Source organism: Falco peregrinus, chromosome 5, assembly GCF_023634155.1.
Source record: "Falco peregrinus isolate bFalPer1 chromosome 5, bFalPer1.pri, whole genome shotgun sequence".
NCBI lineage: Eukaryota > Metazoa > Chordata > Aves > Falconiformes > Falconidae > Falco > Falco peregrinus.
This window is the reverse complement of record NC_073725.1, coordinates 69,285,379-69,304,040: the sequence shown is the minus strand read 5'-3', so window position 1 is coordinate 69,304,040 and position 18,662 is coordinate 69,285,379. Positions and strand designations below refer to the sequence as shown.

The window sequence follows — 18,662 nt, the reverse complement described above, 5'->3', positions numbered from 1 at the left end:
AAACCCCAAAGTCCTACAGCCCCACAGCCCTGCCACCCCCAAACCCCACCATTCTGCAGCCTCACCACCCCACCACGCTCAAACCCCCAAACCCCACACCCTCCCCATGCAGAAACCCCCAAACCACACAGCCCCACCATCCCACACCCTCCTCATGCAGGAACCCCCAAACCCTGCAGCCCTACAGCTCTACCACCCCAAACCCCATCGCCCTATCATGCAGAAACCCCAAAACCCTGTAGCCCCACCACCCCACATCCCCAAACCTGCCATCCTGAAGCCTCACCACCCCACCACCCTCAAACCCCCAAATCCCACACCCTCCCCATGCAGAAACCCCCAAACCCTGCAGCCCCACCACCCCCAAAACCTCATAGCCCCACTTTGCAGAAACCCCAAAACCACTCAGCCCCACCACCCCACACCCTCCCGGTACAGAAACCCCAAAATCCTGCAGCCCCACAGCCCTGCCACCCCCAAACCTCATAGCCCCACCGTGCAGAACCCCCCGACCCCGCTGCCCTGGGGCCAGGGACCCCCATAGGACCCTGTGCTCCCCACAAGCCCCCCAGGGCTCTCAGCCCAGGGTGACGAGGCCGTGCCCGTGCCCCAGGTGCTGCGGGGGGCTCAGCCGGTGGGGGGACAGCCCTGTCACCCCCAAAGCCCCCCCAGCACCCGCCAGTGGCGGGGGGGTTGGGGAACCTGTGAGGCTTCTGCTGACAGGGAATTCACCTCCCTTTGGGGCTGCTGAAACTTTAAGCAAATCTTGGGATTTTCACTCGAAAAAAACTTTTTTTTTTTTTTTAGGGGGGGGGCTCAAGCTCTCCCCATCTTTTTCCCCCTCTTATAAAAAAAAAAAAAAAAAGAAACAATTCCGCTTTTGCGCTGACATTGTAAAGCCCCCTTCCCACAGTTTTATTGAAAAATAAGGGGGAAAAAAACCCCAGGAATGGGAACAAACGCAGGGACAGGGACGCACTGGGCAGGTCTCAGCTGCAGCACCCTCCCGCTCTTCCTCACCAGGACCCCTCCCTCCCCCTCAGGCCTGCTCCCCCCCCAGCCCCCCCGCCCCGGCCAGGCCGTGGGGCGCCGGGCTCAGGCAGCTGGCAGGCTCCAGCCCCGGGGGATCGGAAGGGGGACGGGGGCCGGCACCCCGGGACCCCAGGATCGGGCCCCCAGCCGCGGCGCCTCGGGCTAACGGGCCACCGCCCCCTCCTCCGCAAGCCCCGCCCCCTCCGCAAGCCCCGCCCCGGAGCGCCCGCCTCCGCCACTCCGCGTTTCGGCCGCCGCGCCCGCGCTTGTCCGTGCTCGGCCGCCGTCGCCTGCGCCGCGCGTCGCTGGGCGGGGCGGGGTGAGGCGGCGGGGGGGGGGTGGGAAGATGGCGGAGGCTTCAGCGCAGCCGGGACGGTTCTTCTGCCACTGCTGTTCGGCCGAGATCGCCCCGCGCCTGCCTGTGAGCGGGGCTGGGGTCCCGGCCGTGGGATGGGGCGGGGTAGGGGGGGCCAGGGGCGCGGGCCGGGGTGGGGGTGAGGGCCCGGGGGGGCTGGGCACGTGGGGGTGGGGCCTGAGGGGGAGCGGGGGGGCCTGAGGGGGAGCGGGCCCTCAGGGCGGGCAGGACCGGGGGGGCTCGGGGGCGATGTGGGGGTGAGGGCCCTGGGGGTGGGCGGTTGTGTGCGTGGTCGTTGGGGTTCGGGGGGGGGGGGGCGTTAGGAGGGAGGGGGATGAGGGTCCTGGGGGGGGGGGGGGAAGCGGTTGTGTGTGTGGTCGTTGCGGTTCGGGGGGGCGTTACCAAGGGTTCGGGGGGGGCCCTGGGGGTGGGCGGTTGCGTGTGTGGTAGTTGGGGTTCGGGGGAGGGTTCGGGCCCTGGGTGGGGGGCAGTTCTGTGTGTGGTAGTTGGGGTTGGGGGGGGCGTTTAGGAGAGGTGAGGGCTCTGGGGGTGGTAAGTTGGGGTTGGGAGGGGGCAGTCAGGAGGAGTGAGGGCCCTGGGGGTGGGAGGTTCTGGGGTGGTAAGTTGGGGTCCGGGGGGGGGCATCAGGAGGGGTGAGGGCCCTGGGGGTGGGCGGTTGTATGTGTGGTAGTTGGGATTCGAGGGGGGGTGTTAGGAGGGGCTGGGGGGGCTCCGCAGGAGGGGGGCACACTGTGGCTGAGGGAAGGAGCTGGGGCTGGGGGGGCGGGAGGGGGCTCGCTGCCCTGCCTGGGCCGGTTGTGGGGGGTCTGCTGGGCTGTGGGGGTCTGTGTGCACCAGCCCGCTGGGCAGCCGTGCCTTGGAGGGTGGGAGGATGGGGGTCCCAGCCTGCAGCAGCCCCTCCTCAGCCCCATGCTTCCCTTGCCCCCCCCCACCTCCAGCCGGCTGAGGGCTCCAACATCCCCTGGCTCGGGCACCATGACCCCACGTCTTTGTCTGGAGCGAACTGAAGCTCCGTGGGATAACGAGGGGGTTTCTTTTTTGTTTCTTTTCAGTAGGATTTAAATGAGCATGAGAAGAGTTTCAGAGGTGATAATATCTAAGGCGTAGACGAGTGTACAAATGATACGTACACTGTTTCCACTCGCTAATGCAGAAGGGCTTTGTAGGCTAGGTGCAGTGCATGAGCAGGTGTGCTTTAACTGCTGAGTAAAACCCTGGCCTGTAAGGAGTCACGTTTTCCTGATGTGGGTAGAAAAGGAGTACCGGTTGTTGGAAAGGAACTGGCTAAAACATAGTGGTAGGTCATGGCTAGATTTTCTGTTGCTTGCCTGCCAAACGTTGCGAGATGTTAAATTCAATTTGGAGGATCCTGACAGTCTCTCTGTTTGTTCTGAAACTTTTTGCAGCGTCTGTCAGAATAAGGCATCGCTTTTTGTTAACGTTTATTGAATTTTAAAAGTCACCTTGATTGTGAGCACAGGTGTCTGCCGTGGTCGGTCAGACTTTGCGGTCAGTTTGGTTTTGTGACTGTGCTGTTTGTCCTTTCACCCTCTCCGTTGGGTCTTACTGGTTAGGGGAGGTTAGGCCTTGCTGGTAAATCTCACAGCTTGTGTGTAAGCCTGAGGACAAAACTCTTGATAATGTTCCTGCTAAATACACAGACAGGCTGGAGAAAGTGGCGCAGGAGCTGAAGGTTGTAACCTAGAAATATCGGTCGTTTATTTTTTGTTTAAATGCCCCATGTTGGGCTTGTGCCAGAAGAGCACATCTGGTAGTGAACACGCTGAACTGTAGTGGGGAGAGGACGACTGCTTTTGTTGATTCAGGTCTAGTTAATTGCTCGTTAATGAACTTATTTTGAGGGTCCAAGTTCCCTCGGTTTCACTTGCTGTTTGCAGAGCAAGCTACAGGAGGTACCGTAGCATGTGCTGCAAAAGGAGTGATTCAAACAGCCTGAGAAACAACAAACGTTGACATTTGTGCTGTTCCAGCTGCAGAGGAATTTGCTGATCCCTCTGTTCAGAGTTGTCTGTAAGCACACACACACAAAAGCCTCCCTTAAACAGGAGAGTTGAGAGAAGTAAGTTGCTCACTGCTCGACTGTGGCTGCCTTAATATAATCTACCCCCATGGCGTACTGGTGGGAGGTAAACCAGTAAGGGGGTATTTCAGAGGCAGAGCAGTGGATCTGATTTTCTATGCTCATCACAGGAGTTCCTGTGTGCTGGTAACCAGCTTTGAGAAGAACTTGCGTGGTGTAGAAATCTTCTAGAAAACATAAACATTGTGTAAATTAGACTTAGTTATTTCACAATCACACATCTAACAAGTCCCGTGCAGAAGAGGGAGCAGCAACTTCTCTGAGTCTGTTTCTAGGTCTTGGTGCTTGCTGCTTCCTTATCTTGCTGGGCAGGCAGGGGTAGTGTGGACTGGATTGCTGGCGTTGCTGCCTTGAGCTGGGACCTTATCGGGTTTTTTTTGGGGTGGCTGGAGGAGCGATCCCAGATGTCTTATCAGAGCGAATGCACGTGACTGGCATCCTCTCCTCTGTTGGTGAATCTGTTGACTCTAAGGGCCTCTGCCCGTTCGAACGTAGCAGTAGTAAAGGGAAGGAACGTTATTTTTAGATCTTAAATTTCTTCCACGCTGAGCCTGGCTTTGCCAGCGCGGGGTTTGGAGTGGTTGTGTTTCCCTGCGGTGGCTGTTCCGCCTCGGCCGTGGTTGGAGTTAGGTATGGGGTCTGTTGCTTCCTCTTCTGACTCAGCGGTGCTGTGTGGTGCTACTTGTTCTCAAGCACTGAAAAGTGAAGTAATTTCCTTTCAGGATCTCGAGCGTTCTGGGCTGCTGCTCGCAGTAAACCCCAAAGCTAGAAAGCTGTGGAGTAGAAATTCTTTGCTAATGCCAGGAATTGTGAGGAAAAGCAACTTTGCTTGCTCCTGAGGAATCCCGTGTGTTTCTGCACACACAGGCTGTTTCTTCCAACATATTCAGTGTTAAAGGCTACAAGGGTGGCAGTAGCTTTCTGTAATGAGCATTGAGCGTGGGAGTGTAAAATTCTGGTATTGTGTGTTGCAGAATGACCCTCTTGTGTCTCCTTGACCTCTGTGTGGTGTGAACCCCAGATGACACTAGTAACAGCTTTCCATTCAGCCCTTTCTAAGCGACAGTGACACCCTGATTAGCCTGTGCTGCAATCCCCTTCTAGTTTCTCTCATTTGGCCCTTTGAGGGGGTGGGGATGGGCCCCCAAAACACGCAGCGATTTAAAATCTAATGTTTGATTGCTGGTCTTTTGGGAAGGCCGGTGATTTTGCTTTCACTTCACCCAGAACTACATCAGAAGTTATCTAATGCTTTGTCTATACTGGGGATTAATTAGCGTTATCCAAATCTTTTCTAAAGCCAAGTTCCAAACAGGCTCAGGCTTAACAATTTGCCTCGTTAGTCTGGTGAAGGCAAATATCAGTGATTTGGGGTCTTTTTGGCTCTGTGATTGTGGCATGCACTTGGAACGAGGAGCTGCAGGACTCTTCCACCCTATCACACTTTCTTTTCTCATTCAGTATTTCTTCTCCTGTAGGACTATATTTGCCCACGGTGTGAATCTGGTTTTATTGAAGAACTTCCTGAAGAGCCAAGGTAATGTGCTGCCCCAAAGGCTATTGCTAGCGTGAACTTAGTCTGCTTTGCTTTTTTTCCTTTTCCTCTAGTTAAAAGGCAACGTTGGATACTAAATGCACCATTTTTATTACTTCTGCCTGATACTTGGCTCATCTTTCATCACTGTGGGTATATAGTGCTTAACTTGCATAGTTTGCATCTACAGGTAAATCAGCCATGGGAATGGTGGGTGTCATGTTGCTGGTAAGGGGTGGGGAGGAATGGGTTGATTTAAAACAAACAAGCAAAAAAAAGATTGAAATAGAGAGGCTTTCCCCATGGTGTGTGGCATCTCTGACCTGGTTTGAATCATCAGGGCAGAGATAACCTGAGAGAGGAGTTTGTGGAATGGAGAGTGTACATATGCTTCAGTATATAATTTAATAACTTAGTTTAGAGTGTGAACGGCGAAACATTTTGACTGAGACTTTGGACTCTGCACTGGAGCAGCTGAGATCTGCATTCACGTGCTTTACTGCTGACTCAGTAGTGGGACTGCTCTCTGGCAGTGTCAGAACAGGCAAGAGTAGAAGAAATGTCTTGAAATGTTCCGGGCACGTTTGCCGGACCTTGGTTGTGAGTGGCTTTGGGTCAGGCAGCATGTTGGTGGGCGTTCATGTGAGGGCACACTGAGCTGCACAGGGAGTGTGCCAGCCACACGTTGCTGCCCGCTGAGAGAGCTGATCTTTGCAGACTGAGGTTTCTGTACGACAAAGAAATACTTGGTCTGACGACACCAGCCTTAGAGGCTGAAAATCAATCTTGGCTAATCCTAACTTTGGTGATATGCTGTGACCGTGGGCGAGTCGCGTAATCGCCGAGTTGACATGAACAATCGCCATGAACATCAAAGCGTAGACCTGGATGCTGAGCAGTAAATGTTCCTGCAACTCTCCAAAAGCAGAAACTGAACAGCATGAAGAGTTTTCCTAATAATCAGTCCCACTGAGTCACATGCCGCTGCAATAGAGAAGTTCCTTTGATTCAAGATTAGACTTAAGCATGTTTGGGTCATAGTGATCAGGGTTCGGACCTTAAGTCTTCCCTTCCTGGTGCTCCCGAGGATTAGCTGATTTGTTTGAGGTGGATTGTGCAGGGAATCCTTGCTTGACGTCATGGTTCAGTCACTTCTCTGTAGCTTCGTGAAATCAGAATCTAAAAGGGTCGGGGGACATGGGTGAAGATGTGGGGAAATGAAGGTTGCAGCCGGGGGAAGAACAAAACCTGATGTGAACAATTAGAAAATCAGCAGCTGAAGGCAGCCTGGTTTCAGTGCGGAGCTGACCCTGCCCTGGGGTGGAGAGGAAGGTGAGCAGACCTGAGATCCCTTCAAACTCCAGCTCTGCAGAGAAATGAACCTGTTGCTTTCTGTGTGCCATTACTGAGCAGCTGTGGTGTCAGGTTTTCCTGTGGTGTGTCCCTCACTCCCCTCTGCTGGGAAAATCTTTTCGTAGCACCCTTTCGAGGCTTCCCAATGCTCTTCATTCTTTACAGGAACGCTGACAATGAAACCAGCTCTTCTACATCAGCCAGTGATCAGAGCAGGCATCCTTTTGAGGTAAGTCCTCTCTATTTCTTCCAGCACTTACTGCTTTACCATTGAGTTGAAGTATTTTTCTGCTTGTATGTTGTCATAATCTGGGAAACATTTAAACAAAGTCTGGGAAAGGAGATATCAATATCATCCATGTGCTGCTCCTGAAATCTCTACGTGTTGTATTTTTACTGTGTGTTTTTAATAGGACCATGACTTGTAGCTTATTCTTGTTGTGAGGGGGCTAAGCTGGGATTTAGTGAGCTGTCTGGGTGTGTTGCTATGCAGTAGCCTCAGCTTAAAAGGCAGCAGTTACATGCAGCAGCTAAAGAGAAAGCAGGGAAGCTGTAGTTATTTCTTACCTTCATATGTAGTCTCAGTCTGTGTCTGTTCCTCACTAAGCTGCTTCTGAGAGTGCACTGATCCACCCATGTCAGCCAAGGCTTGAGAGCTGCTGGGGATCTGACGAGACTAGTCTTGGTTGGAGGGCTGGTGAAGTACCAGGCGTGAAAGCTAAGAGCTATTTCTCTTTGTTACAATCCGTTCTCTGAACTCTCTCCCTCCCAGAATGTGGATCAGCACTTATTCACCTTGCCGCAGGGCTATGGCCAGTTTGCTTTCGGGATCTTTGATGACAGCTTTGAGTTTCCGTTCGGGTCCAATGTGCAGTCAGAGGACAACAGGGACTCTGAGAACCGGAGGGAGCGAGAGCACCAGTCTCGGCATCGATACGGCGCAAGGCAGCCCCGAGCCCGTCTCGCCACCCGCCGTGCCGCTGGCAGGCACGAGGGAGTTCCCACGCTGGAAGGGTGAGAGCAATGGCGAAGCCCCGTTATTTTTCACTGATGAGAGTCAGCTAAAAATCAGCCTGTACCTTTTTCTCATCAGTTTCAGGAGCAGATCCTTAAAGACTGCTCCTGAGCAGAGGTGCCTGGTGTGACTCTTCTGTAGGTGCCCAGCTTTGCCCCTGTGAACTCGCGCTGCTGGACGCTCAGCCTTCAGCTGGGCCTGCAGCTGTTGGCACGCTCTTGCCTTGAGTTTATAGGGGCCATTTCACCTGAGCACAGTGGTGCAGGCTACAGTGCAGCTGTTTTAACTGTTAAACCTGCAGTGAGAAAGCGTTCTCTGGCTGGTTGGTGTGGTTTAACCTGGCCAGCAACTAAGCCCTGCGCAGCTGCTCGCTCGCTCACTCCCCTGTGCTGGGATGGGGGAAAGTTGGAAGAGTAAAAGTGAGAAAACACATGGGTTGAGATAAAAGTGGTTTAATAAGTAAAGCAAAAGCCGTGCATGCCAGCAAAGCAAACAGAGGAATTCATTCACCATGGGTGGGCAGGTGTGCGGCCATCTCCAGGAAAACAGGGCTCCATCATGTGTAACCATTACTTGGGAAGACAAACGCTGTAACTCCAAACATCTCCCCGTTCCTTCTTCCCCCAGCTTTGTGTACTCCGTTTGTCATCCTGTGGTACAGAATATCCCTTTGGCTGGTTGGGGTCTGCTGATCCAGCTGTGTCCCCTCCCAGTTTCTTGTGCCACTCCAGCCTTCTTGCTGACAGGGCCTGAGAAACTGAACAATCCTTGACTTAGTATAAACATTAGTTGGCAACAGCTAAAACCACCAGTGTGTTACCGACATGTTCTCACACCAGATCCAAAACATAGCACTGCACTAGCCACTAAGAAGAAAAATAACTCCATCTCAGCTGAAACCAGGACATTGTTACCAGGTATTACCAAAACATTGTGCTCAGTGTAAGGGGAAACCAAACGCTGGACTAATGTTTCTTTAACTGCATCCTGGAGAGCCGCTTGCCATCACATCAGAAATTATCCCTGTACGAATAGAATATTGAAACTTCCCTTTGCCAATGAATAATCAGTTCGTAAGATGCAATTGCTAGAGGATATTTTTCCTTTTCCCCAATGCTGCGACAGTGTTTAGCCTATTTAACCACTGCTTCCACGGCAGGTTTCTGGGCTGGGAGCTAGCAGGCACTAATTCTTACATAAACCTGGTTTTCTTGTCTTTCAGAATTATCCAGCAGCTGGTTAATGGAATTATTGCACCTACAACTATACCAAACCTAGGACTAGGTCCTTGGTGAGTTGGAAGATGTACTGCTTTTTCTCCCAGAGTCCTTGTTCATACTCCCAGCCCAATTTAATCGTTGTTCTTATTCTTAAAGGGGAGTCTTGCATTCAAATCCAATGGACTACGCATGGGGTGCCAACGGCTTGGATGCAATTATTACACAGGTAAAACTGGCGTTATAATGGAGTCTCCCATCCTCCTGTGCAGTGCTGCAAAATTGTCTGCACCCGTTGTGATGCAGGGGAGTGAAACACTGAGGGTGCAGGAGTGGGAGACAAGGTCTGTGGTGCTGGCAGTGCAGGGTTCAGGTGCCCTGGTTCAATAAATGAACAGATTCTGTGTGCTGCTGAGCTCATGTCTTCCTTCTGCCTTCTGTGGCTCATTGTTTTTTCAGTTACTAAATCAGTTTGAAAACACTGGACCGCCGCCAGCGGACAAAGAAAAGATCCAGGCCCTCCCCACCATACAGATTGCACAGGAACACGTAGGTATGTATATCTCCTCCAGGGAATCGCTCACAAAGAGCTCTGTGGAAGTTCTGTTTAACGTTTTCTTGGGGGTTTAATTTTGTCTGTTAATACCTTCAAGGCCTAAAACATTTCAGAGAGGGGAGAAAGCTGAACTATTGCTCTGTTATACTCACGCACACACAAAAAATAGTGTAGACTGGATGGATTTGCCTCGGGGAAGCAAACAGTTCTGGAAGGTTCAGTGTGGATAGAGATGGAAAAAGCAGAAGGGAAGGGAACAAGGAAGCGAACACAGGGCAGCGAGAAGTGGAGTGATGGCGGCTGGGACTGCAGAGCAACAGGCTTTCCTCTCTGCAGGGGTGAAGCAGCAATGGGGGGAAGGGGAAGAGGTGATGGGACACAGAGTTGGGTGTTTTGAGTGTCATTTGCTCCTTTATTGCTTAGCTGTTTCTTGGTTTCTCTTTATGATACAGATTCTGGGTTAGAGTGTCCTGTGTGTAAAGAAGACTATACAGTCGGTGAAAATGTCCGGCAGTTACCTTGCAATCACCTTTTCCACAACAGCTGTATAGTCCCTTGGCTGGAACAGGTTAGTGCCGCCCGAGTGGGTGGCTGGGGTTTTGTAGCACTTGGGTGTTTTTTCTGGTGGTACGGTTCTCCTCTGTAAATATTTTCATACCTCTGTGGTAAGACCTGAGTGTGAGCGGCCTTTGATCAGAGGAAGGATTGTCATCTTAGCCTTTTCCTTGAGTGCTGCTCCTGTATCGTGTTTCTAATCCCATTTCCCATATTTCTTGTTTTGTTTTTGTCTGCTCTCCAAAGCATGACACGTGTCCTGTGTGCCGGAAAAGCTTAAGTGGACAAAACACTGCCACAAACCCCCCAGGACTCACAGGGATGAACTTCTCATCCTCCTCCTCCTCATCTTCCTCCAGCTCACCAAGTAATGAAAACTCATCGAACAACTCATGAATCTTAATCCAACCCTCTGTCCCTGGGGCCCTGTCCCTTGTCCTTCCTCCCTCCCCAGCCAACGTAAGCAACGAAAGGGGCTTCCAGAGCAGAGCGAGGGGAGGGTAGCAAGGGGGAAGCAGCACCCCCACAATTCCATTTTGAGTTCCGAAGACACGGAGACTCTGGGTCCTTCAGAGATGAGAAGCCTCAAGTTCTGGGATGGGGGGGAAAGAGCTCTGTCTATTAATAAAAACATCCATTTGCCGCGTGGACTTTTAACCATTGCAGTGAAAGGCTGCTGCGCCCCACAGACGGGAAACCCGAGGTGCTGAGCTAGCGGTTGCAATTCTGAATGGAAAGGTTGTTTGTATGGTTTTGAATTTAAGATTCCTTTCTTTATTTCTTTTGCTCCTCCTCCCCTTGGATGCTATCTCTTCTGCTTTGGAGATTGAATTCTTTAAAATGAAAGCGTAATAATACTGCCTCCCTCCCGGGATCTCCAGCTGGGGAGGGCCAATAGCTGTCACTGAAAAAATGAACTCTTGAAATAGACCCCGTTATCCTTCCCATCCCCATCTCAAGTCCCATTTATTTTTCGTTATAACCTCGCCCTTCTGATACCCAACACTGAAAGGGTTTTTATAATTTTAAATTATTACTGCTGTTAAATAAACGGACGTTTCAGCTCAATGAGACATTATGCATGATTTGAAGAAAACTACAGGGTAAGCTCTCCGGAGACTGCTGTGCTGAGCCGTCCCATGTCACCCCTGGCCAGGCTGGGCTTGTCCAAGCCCTCCTGCGTGCCCAGGGCAGGCATGCTGTGAGCTCTGAGCACCAGACTCTGACGTGACCAGCACCCGTACGTGCATTGCCAGCCTGCAAATCGTTGAGCGGTTGGCTGCAGGATTGCAACTGAAAGCATCCTTGCCTGGTCTTTTGTATTTTTTACACCTTCTCCCCGTTGCAGTCCTGCCCTTCTCTCAGCCTGAGCAGACTTTTCCACTGTGTCGACATCAGGACTGGGCGCGCATCAGAGCAAGGACCAGCCAAACATCATTGTGACCGAATAATATATGAGAAAAACAACAGTTTGGAGAAAAATGTATTTCAAAGCTACTTAAAATACAGCTGATTAAAAAAGGAGAGAGACAAATATCCAGGTGTGTTTGTGACTCGGTTTCTGTGACAGAGCTGGAGCTTGGAGAATGAAAAGAATGTGACCAGAGCGGGCAGTGACCTACCTGCTGCCTGGGTCCGTGCTCGCCTGAGCCTGGAGGCACAAGAGGAGCAAAAAGCGGGGTTCCCTTGGCCACCTCACCATGGGCCTCCAGCTTTGGTCTGGGCACGCTGAACCTCAAGCTGAATCTCAAGCGCAGCCTCGGCAGCTCCAAGAGAAGCCTGGCACAGGGCTGGGTGCCAGGGTGGGAGATGGCCTGGGGGGACCGTGCCTTGGGGGTGGTGGGTGAGGCTCCTGCGGCACAGCCCGGGGCAGAGCTGGCAGGAGGGGCAAGCGGCGTGTGGCTCCGAAGCGCTGACCTGGGTGGTGTGGGACAGATGTCAACTGATGCTGCTGTCATGGAGGCTTCGGGTAGGCGGTGGGGTCTCGCTGAGTTGCTGCCCGGGTGTTTGTGATGGTGCTGGGCGCTCCGGGGTGCGTGTTGGGACCATGCTGTGGCAGACACCAGAGTGGGGGAGGGGGAACCTGCCCCCATGGGGGCTGCTGGGTGGGATGGATGGAGGGTTCAAGGGCTCGGAGGCTCCCTGTGTCTTCTCCAGTTTCTGGGGCCTGTGAGCAGGCTGGGGGTGGCTGGGGAAGGTGCTGACCTCCCACCCTGGACACTCAAGGTCCTGGCACTGGCAGAGCTTTGGCGTCTCTCTCAAAGCAGCCTTACCTGAGGACCTGGCCCTTCTTCCCGAGAGCTTTCTGGGAAGGGACAGGCAGCCCATTGGAGGGGGAAGGCAGGCAGCTTGTTTGGCATTTCTTGAGCCATTTTCAGAGTACAAGAGAAGGTTTGGTGGAGAAAACGTCCCCAGCATGGATGGCGGCAGCCTTTGCCAAGCCTGCCAGGGCCACACGGCTGGTGCTGAGCAACTTTCCTGGAATGTTTTTCCTCCTTGGCTTTCCCAGCACAGCCAGGGCAGCCCAGCGGCACCTTTCATCTCGGCAGGCAGATGCCTGCGGGACGAGGGTTTATCTCAGGACTGGTATATCAGGGTTAATAGCTTGTCCTCCACCAGAGGTTGAGCCAGAAGCTTCTGCCACTGGGATCCTGGGCTTGGGAGGCAGGTGGCAGCAGGAAGGTCTGTGGCTGAGCCTGCGTGTGCCCATCGGCTGGCCCTGCACGGAGGGAAGGCTTTGCTGTTTAGTCACTGAAATGCAGCCTGCGAGACCTGGAAAAACCTTCCTTCTCCTGCTGCGTTTCAGCTGCCGGCTGCGGTGCAGGGTTCCCAGCCCCCCTGGAGCTCAGGGAGTGATTTCTCACATGTGAGCAGTGCTTGGGGTGGGTTTCAAGTGGGTATAGCGGGGTCCGTGGTGGGTGTATGGCTGCTGCCACCCGCCTGGCAGGGGCTCCAGCTGGGGCCGGTGCCCGCCATGGTCACCACATGGTTAACGCGGTGGCTGTTCCCTCTCACAGGCTGGTTTGGAGCTGGTTGGGTAAGAAATGGAACGAGTTTGGTGGTTTTTGCTGGGGCCATCACTCACCTCTGACAGGATAAAGTGACCAGGCTTCGATGCCTGGCCACGGCGGGTGTGCAGGGCGGTGCAGGAACGTGCCCTGGCTGGGAGGCCGAAGCACAGGTGCTATTTTCCTGGCCATGCTCCTCTCCAGGCGAGGGACTGGTCCTCGCCACCACCCACCTTCCCAGCTCCATCTCTGCTGGGGGCCCAGGACCAGCCTGGAGGCGCTGGCTGTGGCTGGGGACCAGTGCCCCGCTGCACCTCAGTGCTTGCACTGGTGGATCGGGCACCGTCCGCACAAGTGGGAGTCTGTGACCCAAGTGCTCCCACTGGGGACACGTGCCCAGAGCAGGTCTGGTCCCTTCTGCTCATGGTGTCCTGGCTCAGGGTCTGCACGTGGGTGGGAAGCAGCGTCCTAGCCCCCTCCAGACAGGGGCAGCCCCAGGGCTGTCTGCCCAAGGGTCCAGGTCGGCACCTGGCCCCGCAGGCCCCACTGCAGCGCCACAGTGGGACACTTGGCTGCCACCCAGCTCTTCCTCCAGCTCCAGGGAGTCTCTCGACCCCTCATCCCCCTCTGCCTTGTCCCTTGGGGTCTCTGGGGCCGCATCCCCTTGCGCAGAGCCTGGCACCTCCTGGGCGATGCTCCCCCTCGGAGCGGCTGCACCGTGCTGGCTGCGGGTCATGCGTGGGAGTGCTTTCCTGCGGTAATAGCACAGGGTCCCGGCTCTCCCCCAACAGGCAGCTGCTTTTTTCCTGCTCCCTCCTTTGTGCCGCTGGACAACCATCGCTGTGTTTTCCTGTGGGTCAGATTTTGGGCTGGGGGCATCTCCGCCTGCGCACTCAGGTGGGGATGTGGGTCGATGAGGAGCTGGACATGGCAGGGGAGGGTCAACGCTGGTGGCTGCAGCCGTGAGCCCCGGGAAGCCAACCCCACCCAGCCCAAGCTGAGCCCATCACCGAAGCTCCAGAACTTGCTTCCCCTTCTGCACCATGAACACAGCTTTAATTGCCACGGGTGCTTGGACACAACACAAATACAACCCGCCGGTACATCCCGGCCCCTGCCCCTGCAGAGACACGGCTAGCAGAGCTCTGGCCGCCTGGTCCGGGCTGCACTGGGGGGTGCAACACAGGCAGCCCCGGCACGTGGTGGCCGTGCTCCCCGGGCTGTGCCATGCCAGCTCCGCTCAGCAGGACGGTGGGGAGACCCGCATCCCTGCACGGCTGTGGGGACTGCATCTGGAGCATCTGCCTTCCGCATCCATCTCCACCATGCGTTTAAAATTAAAACAATAAATAGAAAAAAAAAAAAAAAAGATATGTACATAAATAAAATAACCCTTTTTTCCTTTTTTTTTTCCCTGCAGGATGGTCCAGAGCCACCTGTGGGGCTCAGCTGATGAGCATGGGGAGGAAGTGTGTGGAGAGGTGCTGCCGGCGCGTCTTGCCCCCTCGCCGTGGCCTGCCCTTGGTACTGAGCGAGAGGAACATGGGGCGGCCACGGTGCTGCCAGCGCAGCGACGCGTAGGTGTTGTAGCCGTTCTCCTCGATGCGCTCCATGAACTTGCAGTTGGGGTTGAACTCCTTCTGGCAGGAGAGGGAAGGGGGTGAGGGGCAGCCGTGCTCAGCCCGTCGTCACCCTGCTTTGGTGGGGTCGGAGCCCAGGAGCGGGGCAGGGCAGGACCCCAGCTCCTCCCGGCTCCCCGGAGGGCAGAGGGGCTCTGTGGGTGCAGTCCCCGGCTGGGAGTAGGTCAGGGCATGGGAAACCAGGAGCCTGCTCCTGGGCTCCAGTCCCTGTGGGTTTGGGACCCTTGTTCCAGCTCTGCCCTGCACCTCTGACCCCGCTGCAGTCCCTCCCTGGAGGCAGCGTCCGACCTACCGACCCGTAGAGCCTCCCCTGCTTGTTCATGGCCAGGTAGAAGCCGGTGTGCACCGCCCGGATGGCCACGACGCCCACACGCACCGACCGGATCTCGAGGATGCCTGCGGGACAGGGAAGTGTGGCGGTGAGCTGGGAGGGACCGGCAGCCTCCCCAAGGGACCCTGCCCCAATGCTTGGCTCTGTGGCTGCGAAGTGTCTCCACAGAGGGATGGGGCCGCTGACCCTCGCCTGGCACCGGAGCAGCCAGGGGCACGGTGGGAAGGAGGGCTGCAGCCCGAGCCGGCAGCAGGCAAGGGAACCTCTGATCCGGGGAGGATTTGATCTTTACTCCTCTCCTCCCCAGGAGCCGAGCTGCACGGGAGCGATGCCAAGCACAACCTCCATGTGCCTGGAACAAATCCCTGCCCAGTGCCAACCTCGCGTTTACCCTCCCCTCGTTGGCAGCTCTGCCCGCGCATCTGTCCTGAATGCGCCTGTGGTGCCCTGGGGACCTGACCCGCCTCTCCCAGTGCCCGGCCCCTGGCACCGTCAGGGCACCGAGGCCGGTGTGGCCCTTGGAGGGGCAAAGTGTGCGCGGGGGTGGCAGTGCCGGCGCCCAGCCATGTTACAGTGGATGGAGGCACCTGGGCAGACGGCTGCGGGGATGGCGCTGCTACGGATGCCAGTGCTGGTCGCCCAGCTGGCACGAGCACAGACGTGCGACCCTGTGCCAGGCAGGAGGGACGTGGCAGCGCTGCAGGATGTGGGGATGAGCCCAGGAGGTGGCTGCAGCCAGGCTGTGAAGCCACAGAGGGGCACGGCCACAGCTGGACTGGTGTGCGTGTGCCCAGCCACTGAGTTTGGGGCGCAGCCGCTAATGGGAAAGGCATGCGGTCGGACCAGCGGCTCTGACAGGGGAAACACCCAGAGCATCATCAGGGCCTTTGGATTCCTGCACCGCCTCGTGCGGGCCGGCCCCCAGCGCTGCTGCCAGCCCTGCTGCCCACCACGGTGCTGTGGAGTGAGGAAGGAATCTCCAGTGGGCAGAGGCACGGGCAGGGTGTGAGCCACAGCAGGAGCTGCCCATGGGCACCGCTGCCCACGGCTGCTCCGGCTGGATGGGGCAGGAGGATGCACGGAGGCTTTGGCTGGTGGGGGCATGCACAGCGCAGGGGGCTGCAGCCCCAGGGCAGGGGGGTTTACCAGCCACCGACAGCCCAGCTGAGCTGGCATTGCCAGCCTGGGGGCACTCATGCCCTTGCCAGGAGCAGATGGGGTGGATGTGGCACCGGGGCAGCACGACAGCTCCTGAGCTCAGCTCCATGGGGGTGATGTGTAAGGGGATTTTCAGCCCAGCTGCATCCGTGCTGCCACCAGCACCCAGCCCTGGCACCCCCCAGGACCCGCAGGGCCTGGCCCAGCGAAGCTGTTGACGAGCAGCCAGCCGCGGGGAAGGGCTGAGCGAATGCCTGCGAATCCATCCCACTTGATCACTGTCTGGAGCTGCTGCTATTTATAACAAAGGACTTCAGCTTTTCTAAAAATAACCCCCCCCGCGTTGCCGTTCCCAGTGCCCCGGCTGGTCTGCCACACTTTGCTGTCAAGTGCTGGGGCAGTGCCTGGCTCTTTGCGGTGGCGATGGGTCCCTGTGGATGCGGGGCAGCACTGGGGGCAGCTCCCAGTGCTCCCAGTCTCACACCCTCAGCCCCAGCAGGGAGGCTGGGGCAGATGCAGGGTTTGAGGTGGGGGGAGCGCTGGGAGAGCCCCTGCCCCCCTGCAGCCGCTGGCAGGGCTGGTCGGGCAGCTGCCGTGAGGGCTGGGGAGCAGAGCCCAAGCCCAGCCCAAGCCCCGGTTATCTGTCACCACCTGCCAGGCCCAATTGCCACACGGCCCAGAGAACGTGTCGGGGTGCTTTGTGCTGGCAGCGCGCCCGGTCGGACTCCCCGCAGCCTCTGGCACCGCCGGAGGGTTCCCTGGGCTGGGCTGGGCTCCCTCGTCCTGTGGCCAGACTGGCCAGGACACAGGGCACCCCCCACTGCCACCGGGACACGGGCTGGGGGATGCTGCTCCCATCCACAGCATCCTTCCTGCCCCAAGCCCCGATGCCCCACCAGAGTCCCCTGGGGCCGCTCAGGCATCCTCCCCTCCCCAAGCACCCGACATCCCCCCCCTGCCCTGCCACTGCCCTGCCAGCCTGGTGTCCGCCCTCCCTGTCGCAAGGGGCTGGGACCCAGCACCCAAAAGGGGCTGATACCGCGGTGCTAAAGCTGGACTTGCAGCCCTGGCCCTTGTACGGTGGGTGCCACGTCCCCTCGGGACCCACGGTGCTGTCACCTGGAGGTGTCCCAGCTAGGAGCAGGTGGCTGCGGGGTCAAGGCAGGATCCCGGTGCTCGGAGCTGCCCCTAGGCCAGCACGGGGACCCCAGTGCCGGCCCCGGCGGCCGCCTCTTCCCACCGCCGCTGTGGGGTGGAGCAGCCCCAGCCCCAGGGAAAGGCCTAATCCTGCCTGCTTGTTCCCAAGCTCCAGATCACAGCACGGCCCAGGCAGCACCGACATCCTGCAGCGTTCGCCCCCTCTGTCCCCCCCGGGATGCCCGGGAGCCCCCCCAGGACCAGCCCGTGGGGAGGCTGCAGCAAGTGACCCCATGGCACAGCTGGGCACTGTGCCCCTCGGGGCGGCCGGCTCTGCCCACCCGGGTCCCTGCGTGGCGGGTGTCCCTGTGGCCACGCGTGTCCCCGCACTGTGCCGGGCCCCAGGCAGCGGGTGCTCCGCGGTCCCCTCCAACGGGGCGGCCCCGCACCCCCACCCAGCCTCACAGATGCCGGGTTGGGAGACCCGCATCGCCCCCAAGCTTTTCCCGTCCCTCCTCCTCCTCAGCCTTTATCCTCCACAGCGTGTTTACGGGGAACGACCAGCTCCCCCCACATGTGCCGGATGGAGCCCACCCGAGTGGCAGGGCAGGACGGGCAGCCCCCGGCTGCGCTGGCACCAGGGACCCCCCGGTCACCCAGGCGCTGGGCAGAGCTGCCAGCACCCTGCCGGGTCCCCGGTCGCTGCACGCCGGTGGCTTTGTGCCTCTCCTCGCTCCCCCGGCGCGGTGGGCAGCCGAGCCCCGGGAATGGAGGTCCCGGGGGTGAGGGCAGCAGGAGCCGGTCGGATGGGAGCGAGGACAGCGGGGACAGTGGCCACCTGCAGCTCCGGCATGGCACAGGCGTTCGCTGGGTCCCCGGGGCCGGGCACGGCGGGGGTCCCGTCGCCACCCCGGGTGTCTCCGTCCAGCCCTCGCCCCCGCCCCGTCCCCTTTGCCCCCTGCCCGGCCTCGGCGGTATCGGGTTCTCGCCCGCCGTGGGTGGGAGGGCGGCGGCCCCGGCTCTCCCCGGTCCCGGTCCCGGTCCCAGTCTCGCTCCCACTCACTGCCCGGCCGCTCCCTCCAGCGCGTCCCCTCCACGCCGCCGCCGCCGTCGATGCAGAGGAAGAAGCGGGTGGCGGAGAAGAGCCGCCGCCAGCGCACGTCGCCCTCCAGGTGGCCGTAGCTACGGGGGGGCCGCCGGCCGCCCCAGGCGGCACTGCCCGCCCCCGGCCCCGGCCCCGGCCCCGCCAGCACGGCGAGCGCCCCGGCGAGACAGGCGGCGAGGGCGGCGGGGCCCCCGCGCCTCATGGCGGCGGGCGGCGGGCGGGCGGCGGGGCGCGGCGGGGCGGCGGGCGACGGGCCATGGCCGCGGCGGCGGCGACCGGCCCCGACGGCGGGGGCTGCCCGAGCCGGCGGGCGGGGCGGGGCGGGGGCCGCGGCGGCCAATGGGAGGGGCAGGAGCGAGGGGCGGGGCCTCCCATTCATAAATCGGCGCCCCGACGGCTTCCCCAGGTCCCCGTCCAGATTCGCTCGCCGCCGCTCGCGGGGTGCCCGGCTGGGGGAACGGCACGTCCCGGTGTCCCCACCCGCTCTCTCGGCGTGCGGGCTCTTCCGGCAGCGTGGCGGGGCTCGGGGCTGCCGTGGCCCCGG

General features: G+C 58.1%; 2 protein-coding genes across 6 annotated transcripts; one reads left to right on the top strand and one right to left on the bottom strand.

Moving 5' to 3' along the window:
• The first annotated feature begins 1,340 nt into the window (after positions 1 to 1,340).
• On the top strand, positions 1,341 to 11,275 carry RNF126 (ring finger protein 126). The gene is made up of 9 exons (XM_055805735.1): positions 1,341 to 1,453; positions 4,988 to 5,046; positions 6,562 to 6,625; positions 7,169 to 7,410; positions 8,634 to 8,702; positions 8,788 to 8,857; positions 9,088 to 9,181; positions 9,637 to 9,752; positions 9,986 to 11,275. Exons 1-9 carry the CDS (start codon positions 1,379 to 1,381, stop codon positions 10,133 to 10,135), a joined length of 939 nt encoding a protein of 312 aa, XP_055661710.1. The 5' UTR covers positions 1,341 to 1,378; the 3' UTR covers positions 10,136 to 11,275.
• Positions 11,276 to 11,373: 98 nt separating this feature from the next.
• Positions 11,374 to 18,363, bottom strand: FGF22 (fibroblast growth factor 22). Of its 5 annotated transcripts, none has more exons than XM_055805736.1 (3): positions 18,077 to 18,363; positions 14,684 to 14,783; positions 11,374 to 14,387 (listed from the first exon to the last, which is right to left on the bottom strand). In XM_055805736.1, exons 1-3 carry the CDS (start codon positions 18,318 to 18,320, stop codon positions 13,988 to 13,990), a joined length of 744 nt encoding a protein of 247 aa, XP_055661711.1. In that variant the 5' UTR covers positions 18,321 to 18,363; the 3' UTR covers positions 11,374 to 13,987. The 5 variants fall into 5 exon arrangements, with proteins under 5 accessions (XP_055661711.1, XP_055661712.1, XP_055661715.1 ...); XM_055805737.1 differs by having other exon boundaries at positions 11,374 to 14,384; XM_055805740.1 differs by having other exon boundaries at positions 14,121 to 14,387; positions 14,680 to 14,783.
• Positions 18,364 to 18,662: the final 299 nt, after the last annotated feature.

What these genes read in the sequence shown, in the direction of transcription:
- RNF126 (XM_055805735.1), top strand. Translation starts at nt 1,379, where the DNA reads ATGGCGGAGGCTTCAGCGCAGCCGGGACGGTTCTTCTGCCACTGCTGT. An exon ending in AGATCGCCCCGCGCCTGCCT is followed by an intron (nt 1,454 to 4,987) that starts GTGAGCGGGGCT and finishes CTTCTCCTGTAG; the next exon opens with GACTATATTTGCCCACGGTG. An exon ending in TAGTCCCTTGGCTGGAACAG is followed by an intron (nt 9,753 to 9,985) that starts GTTAGTGCCGCC and finishes TGCTCTCCAAAG; the next exon opens with CATGACACGTGTCCTGTGTG.
- FGF22 (XM_055805736.1), bottom strand. Translation starts at nt 18,320, where the DNA reads ATGAGGCGCGGGGGCCCCGCCGCCCTCGCCGCCTGTCTCGCCGGGGCG. An exon ending in CTGGAGGGAGCGGCCGGGCA is followed by an intron (nt 14,784 to 18,076) that starts GTGAGTGGGAGC and finishes CCTGTCCCGCAG; the next exon opens with GCATCCTCGAGATCCGGTCG. An exon ending in AAGCAGGGGAGGCTCTACGG is followed by an intron (nt 14,388 to 14,683) that starts GTCGGTAGGTCG and finishes CTCTCCTGCCAG; the next exon opens with AAGGAGTTCAACCCCAACTG.